Source organism: Pteropus alecto, unplaced genomic scaffold (genome assembly GCF_000325575.1).
Source record: "Pteropus alecto unplaced genomic scaffold, ASM32557v1 scaffold11, whole genome shotgun sequence".
Classification (NCBI taxonomy): domain Eukaryota; kingdom Metazoa; phylum Chordata; class Mammalia; order Chiroptera; family Pteropodidae; genus Pteropus; species Pteropus alecto.
The window spans coordinates 9,896,780-9,904,127 of NW_006431956.1; the positions used below are offsets into that span (position 1 = coordinate 9,896,780).

Here is a 7,348-nt window from a genome sequence, read left to right on the forward strand (position 1 = left end):
TTTCCTATAGTGCTTAGAACCCAACCTTCTCTAATCTTATCCATTATGGAAAGGGACTCAAAGCCCACCCAGAGTGATTCTGTCTGCCTTATCCTAGTGACTAGCCCATGAGATCTTATATACCCATCAGACTGGAATATTAGAATATCTAGGCTCTAAGGAATAATTTGCTAGAAACCAATCTGGATCTGCCCGAGTTATGGACACCTCTGATGGGCCTCAGTTTCCTTTCTACTAGCTGAAAGAATATATGCCTGGCTATATAAAAGTAATAATTTTAGTTGCTTTGAGGAACTGCTTATATTTGTGCCTAATGCCTTTATTCAATAAAACTATCACTATCACTATCAATAAAACTATCACTGGTTCTTCTTATGGTCATCTACTCACAACCTGAAATTTATAGAATTGTTCTTAAAGACTATATGATACTCTATGAAAGTAATGAAAGAAAAATGAATCAATACTAGTGATAGTTTTCTAAAAATTTCTGAATGCTATATCTAGGGTAAACAGGTAACAGAGCCTGCGGTATACGAATGGAAGCCCTTTAATCGTGCTTGCCTCTTGCTTTTAATTTAGATAGGAATTAGATAGAAATAGGTCTGCCAACACCAACCACAGTTACTTCTAAGAGATTTAATAACTACAAAGTGCAATTTGAAGTGCCGCACTCAGGCATCTGTTTTCTTCCATCTTGCATTTCTTGGGAGGCAAACTGCAGTGTACAGTGTATGACATATAAAATGTACAGCTTTTGAAAGCAAAGAAGACAATACAAACAAAAATTTAATTATTATTTTTCTATTTGAGACTTATAAAATGGCATTTTATAATATTGTTTTCATAGAAAATGAGTATTATGCCAAAACTATTTTATTGATTGAACAAAAAAATGTTTTATTTAAAAAATATATTCTTTATATTTTCCTAATTTCCTGCTTTTGTTAAAAATAAAGTACTTCTCTATCAGTTTTTTTATGTCCATTAAAAATATACTACTACAGGTAATCAATAGGTACCTATCTTGGGGCTCACCTCAGTTATATAAACTGCCTTTCTGATCATTCTATCTTATTACAAAATCACAGACTTTTAGGATTAGAATGGACCTCTTCACATTTATTTTAATGATGAAGCAACTGAGGCCTAGAGGGGTTGAGTGACTTAACCAGTCACTAAACCAAACTGAAAATCAGAAGTGCCGAGTTCAAGTTCTAGCATTACTATACCTCACTATGTAACTTTGAACAATTTCACATTTAAGAGCCTCAATTTCCTTATTTGTGAAACTGGAGTAGTATTATATCATTCATAGAATTCTAGTGGGGAGCAGTATAAGGCTGTAGAAATGTAATTATGTACATAATAACAAAAAGCTAGCACAAACCTTCTGAAGTTCATCAAATAGCAGATTTTTCACATGTTGTACGGAAGCTAGATGTGAATTCACTCTGACAGTTGTGAATGAAGGAGGGTGTGATAAGTTATTTAACAGAGTTTCAAACTTCCTTTCTGCTTCTTGTTTACCTAAAGCAGATACAATCTGAAAGAACAATGTTTCAATTTCATTATACAAATTAAAAAGCAGAAATGTATATACATTTGTTCCCACTTATGAAACACCTTTCAGCAACTGTTTAATTTCATTTCATTTCGCTGTATTGTTTAGGTGTCAATATAAACTAAGAGAATGGTAATACTTCACAGGTTCTTAGGTTTAATTGTTGGGTTCTAAGCCCGACATAAAGGCTTAGAAAAACATTGCTTCGACTTCAAAGTTTTATTAACATTTTGAACATATTAATATCTGCTACATTTAGTCATATAAATTCAGGATTTCATTCTACTTATGATGCATTAACTATTATAGCACTTCTGTATAGCTATTTACTTGCTAACTTCATAGTCTAAAGCAAATTGGTCAGTAGCCTTTTAAAACACCAAGACTTGAATAAGTAACACTGATAACATCATCCAAAGATTTCCCACATGAATTTTTTTAAATGGTATTATTAAATGTAATAGACATCATCCAAAAAAGATGAGTAGCAAAGATACCTGTCAGAAATTAAATTACAGACTTAAACAATCAAGTTCTCTTGTAATTAACTGCAGTTTTTTGACACTTATTTCCCCATTTTTTGTCATCTTTAACTATACCCTACCTCACAGATTGTTCATAAACCACTTGCCGGCATACTAATCCATACTGGCCTAAAAGTATTAGTTCTTTCTTAAGGTTTATTGTTATTATGAAACTAAATATTCCTTTAAAAATATTCCCTTATCTTTGATACTTTTAACAACAACAACAACAAAAAATGGTTTTCTTTTTGTAAAACCATATAGTCAATGGGTTTGAGGCAGAGAAATATCAAAGAAAGATATTTGGAACTTTTATAAAATAATGTTCACCATTTAAAAAATTGCTAGGAAAAAAATCTGCTGAATGCCTCCATTTATCTTATTATGCTCCTTATAATTTCTAAGTTCTTTGAAATCAAGAGAAGATATTTTCTCTTTCCACACTGTGTGGTCCTTTAACATAATCTTTGGAAATAAAATGGAGAAATCAAATCTAAAGGTCACAGCTTCAGTAACATCTTAAAAAAAATGAAAAACATTTAAGTGGCTTAACTTCAAATAGAAAACAGAAGTTTGGAAAATATAAAGTTGTCAGAGAGGCAGGACGGTAAATGGAAAAAGCACAGACGTGGCAATCAAAGACAATCAGTATTCACTGAGGACTTCTGTGCTAAACACCGCCAGCAGCAAACAATGTGCCAGAACAATGCCAGTTACTTTCACTTAAGATTAATACCCTAGAATAATCTGGTATTTTTAACCATCCTCAATTTTCACAGAAAAGGAACTCACGGTTAAGGAATGTGAAGTAGTATACTCAAAACACTGAAATGCAAACCTAGGGCTTGAGATTCCAAACCTGTACAATTTTCCATTCTACTTAAGCTCTTCAGCTTGAGATTTCAGCACGGTTACTAAATAGTTGTGTCAATTTGAATCAGTTGAATGACTCTTTGGACCTCAATTCTCTCACCTATTAAAATGGGGAAGAAATTTCTACCAAAAAAGATTGAGAGGAGTAAAATGTAAAGGTCTGCAAACCACCTAGCACAACGGGAGGCATTTAAGAGGTACTCAACACATTACAGCCTGTTTCACCTGAGCGCCAGAGCAAGCGCTCTCGTACAGGTGTATCTTAGATACAGGACAAACTCTCGAAGACAGGGATCTTTAGTCATCCTTGTAAGCACTTTAGTGTTACTGCCAGGCACATAACCGCTTTTCACCTCCCTTAAAACGTAGCTCATTCACCCCTTCTTTCGGAAAGCATTACTCAAATACCTGCGGAAAGACACTACCATTTTTTTCCATTCGGAAAGACGAGTAGTAAGAAACAACAGCTGTAAAGATTAGGCTTCCTTTTAGACTTTTTTCTTTCTCTAGGTCGTGTAAATATTTAAGTGTTTGCAAATATCTAACATGTTCATCTCACCTACCTCCTTATTCATAAAGCCTTCTTTAAGATAATTTTCAACCTCAACTCTCAAAGATATTTTAGGGAAAATAGGCATCTTTCCTATTGCTTAGTTCTCCAAAAGAAATGCTGGAACACGGTGGTTTTTCTCTTCCAAAATTACAGTAAGCAGCGGCTTGACAATGAAAACCACCCACAACGCGCCGAGACCACCAGATGCCCAGGAAAACAGCGCCCGTCTCACGCCGACTTAAATTCGGAGATGCGAAGGGACAACCATGCTATCTCCGGGGTAGCCAGTTTAGAGCGGCTTCGTCGCCTCCACCACACTTGTCCTCGGTCTTCCTTTAGGGGAGTTCAGAGACGGCACTGCGAGGCAATGTCACTCACATTACAGAGAACAAAGCAGCAAAAAGGCGTGACGAGCGAACGCCCGGTGCAGCAGAGACCTGGAAACCTGGCAGGCACCGGCTCGGGGCTAATTTCCAAAACCGCGCCCCCAATTTCTCCGCAGACGGCGCTTCCAGATTGCGTCACTTCCTGTGACGTAACGCGCCCCCCCCCTCCCCGACCTGCCAATCCGCAGCCGCAAATTGCCCCTACGTCACACCCCCGGAATTTCCGAGCAGCTGGCGGTGGGGCTCGCGGTTAAAGAGGGCGGGGCGGCTGCCCAGGTGACAAACAAATCAAGCGCCTGGGCGGGGTGCGCGGGGAGATAGAGAAACCGTGTGGACTGAGTCGAAAACCTGGCAGGTCTGAATAAGGTGAGGGGTCCAATTAGCTACCGACGGATGAAGCCAAAGTTTATTTAGACTTAATCAGCTACTCTGATTTCAGGAAATTACTTTTCTCGGGCATACAGAGCTGAATCGACATTATTAAAATTTTCGAACGTTGGGCTTATGGTGTTATGAATGCTCAAGTAAAATTTAGAAACCCAGATAAGTATTTACAATCAGTTCACCAAGGGTAACAGTAACCTGTATCATTGTTGATTTAGACTTTAAAGCTCTGGAGACTTTTGGCATAACCTCGCCTTAAAGAGAGGAAAACGATTCAAAGGGAGAAAGTACCTAACGAGTCACTGGGATATTTGATGACTGAATAGTAAACTAAAAATAATTCTGTTTCTTTGACTTAGTGTTTTTTGCAGTATACCGTAGTCATTAACACATAATTGCAGGAAAGAGATTTTTCTTAAGTCTCTCTCATACTCTCAGACGAGAATATTTTAAAAAGTACAATAGCTACTTTCTATATGTCAACCAGGTTCTGTAGAAAATATTTTAACTTACAGCCATTAAGCCGTGCAACTTGGCAAGGTAATTATCACTCTTTTTTTCCAAAAGAGTAAAACAAGGTTCCCAGAGCTGAAATAACTCCATGGCCTCACAATTACTGAGAAAGTCAGAATAAACACCATAGTCATCCGGCTTCGAAAGCCAATAACTGCTGTTTACACCATGGCATACTTCAATAAATTCATGGGATTTTTCTGCCATCTGAAAGTAATTAGGAAATTTCTAGACCGGGCATTTCCAAAAGAATCTTTGCAGCCTCAACATTGCGATTATAGCGCAAAAAATGGTTGGAATGTGTATTTACGAGTTAAAGGAGAAGGAGTAACAAATCGAACTAGATTGTAGACTCAGAGGGCAGAGCCTTTAGCTCACGACTTAATACCCACGGATGCCTAACATAATAGGCTCTCGAGTACTGAATGATTAGATGAATAGATGGGTGGGCATCTGTCTGCACTAGGAAATGTTGATAAAGCACATATTTGCTGGAAATTAGTTCACTAGTTCAGCACATCTGAACAGTGCTGAGGACACTTAGGCTATCCGTGGCTAGACATTGTGGTGACAGTTATGCTGATGAAGAGGCCTCTTGGTGTTCTAAGGTTGGGTCCAAGAAATGCATATTACAAACTTCAAGTTAGCGTAGTGAACACATTGTCTAAGCAAAGTAAGACCCCTATCGGAATACATCCACATAAGGGTAATTTAGGATGTATGTTCTCAATGGGGTAATATGGCCCCAATGGGTGGGGGAAGGAGCAAAAAATTATTAGGTATAATCTTACAGACAACTGTTTGTGGTGCTCCAAATCTTTACCAAAAAAAAAAAAAAAACCAAAAACAAAAACCCAACAACTATTCCTCAATATTTAATTCATGAAGAAGGCATAAGAGGATTAGGGAAAAAAGTCTAGAAAGACTGTAAATCTATCTATCGATCTCAACTCAGCTGGAGACTGACTATTTAGGCTAAAAACCATAGCAGATGTTATCTTAAAGATTTAGGAGAGTGTTTTATTTTTTTTAAGAGTTTAAATTTCATTCCTGATTGGCAGAACATGCTGTTCCTGAACTTTTGGTTCCAGCCATTCTCGCAATTTATCTTAGCTATCTGAATAATAAATTGAATTAAATTCCAGTTCTAGCCAGTTCTTCCAAGTAGTACCTGAAGTTAATTTATAATAGTTCCTTCTAAGGAAAATTAGATAAATTTTTTTTAATTCCCTAGTTCAAAGTTTTTTCCTTGATATTTCAATTTCTTTGTTTTGCTCTGAGTATATAATAGCATTTTTATCTTTTTAAAATTTGTTGAACTGGAAAGATTATGGGTATTCCATTTTAGAGTTATTTCCAATTAACACTTCAGAAAATATAATCCTAATGATGGCATTATCACGTTCCTTTTTTCATTACATTTTTCTTATTTCGCGAATTCAAGATACATTTATATTCAAATAGTAACATTCCATAGGCTAGTGTTACCTCCTCTGAATCAAGGGCTACCCTGAAATTAGTTTTTAAAGTAATGTTTTAAGAAAAAAAATCACAAAGGTGTTATTAGTGCTACATTTAAAAAGTATATTACTCAAAATTCTCTAGTTTGATTAAATTCTTCACAAGTATTCCTATAATTTACATAACTGATACAAATAAACTAAAGTGTATTTTTTTTTAACAAATCAATAGTTACGGTACATCAGCATGATTTGTTTAGATAATCCACAACTATATTCAGTTAATCAAGCAGTTTTCATTTTGACTAGTTTTCTTCTTGTTAATAAAAACTTTGAATTTCCAAATCTGCAAATGAAATTTTTTAATGTGAACAAATATTTTAAAAATATTACAGCAGTCTTGTTTGGTAAATTGTAGAAAAAAGTAAATTAGTACAGTTGATCAACATAAAAGTTTCAGACATTTCAGAAGAGCAGAACCAATAAAAATATCAACAGCGTTGCTCAAATATACTCATTTCACTTAAAGTGAAAGAATAATTCAGATTAACTCTCTGAAGTATCATTAAGCCACCATATAAATGTTTAAGAAATACAGCTTTTTGCTTCAAAACTCTGCAAAAAATGCTTTTTTCAGATACTGTTTTTTAAACATCTGAAAGCCAGAAAAAAAATGTGGTTTATATCCATGTGTAACAATTGAAGCTAAGTTACAGAATCTAAAGTTTGTTGTTTAACAAATAAAACTCTGACTAGAAATGTCCCTTTAAGCCTCTGTTTACACAAACACAAAATCATTTAGTCATACATCGACTCATGGACATGAAAGTTAACTCTGCCTAAGCTCAGTACACAGCTTTCCTCTATATGGGAGGTTAAAACTTGCCTTTAATATCAGAAAGTTGGAGCACATTATCCCACATGAAGGCTTAAAGGGTCTTTGAATCATAACATTGGGAGGACGTAAGTCATATACTTCTAGGTTCAGGTAAGGAAATACAAGCACACATCGGAGGTATTGCAGGTTTGGTTCCAGAGGACTACAGTAAAGCCGATATCACACTAAAGGAACAGCGCAATAAAGCAAGTCA

At 35.8% G+C, this 7,348-nt stretch overlaps 1 protein-coding gene across 1 annotated transcript in view; it reads right to left on the reverse strand.

Moving 5' to 3' along the window:
* Window positions 1-4,013, reverse strand: part of NSUN6 (NOP2/Sun RNA methyltransferase family member 6) — a 66,595-nt gene extending 62,582 nt beyond the window's left edge. The window contains exons 1-2 of the mRNA XM_006906997.3: window positions 3,525-4,013; window positions 1,391-1,546 (exon numbers count right to left, since the gene is read on the reverse strand). Coding sequence (XP_006907059.1) covers window positions 1,391-1,546; window positions 3,525-3,599 — 231 coding nt within the window. The 5' untranslated portion in view covers window positions 3,600-4,013. The remainder of the gene's footprint in view (window positions 1-1,390; window positions 1,547-3,524) is intronic.
* Window positions 4,014-7,348: the final 3,335 nt, after the last annotated feature.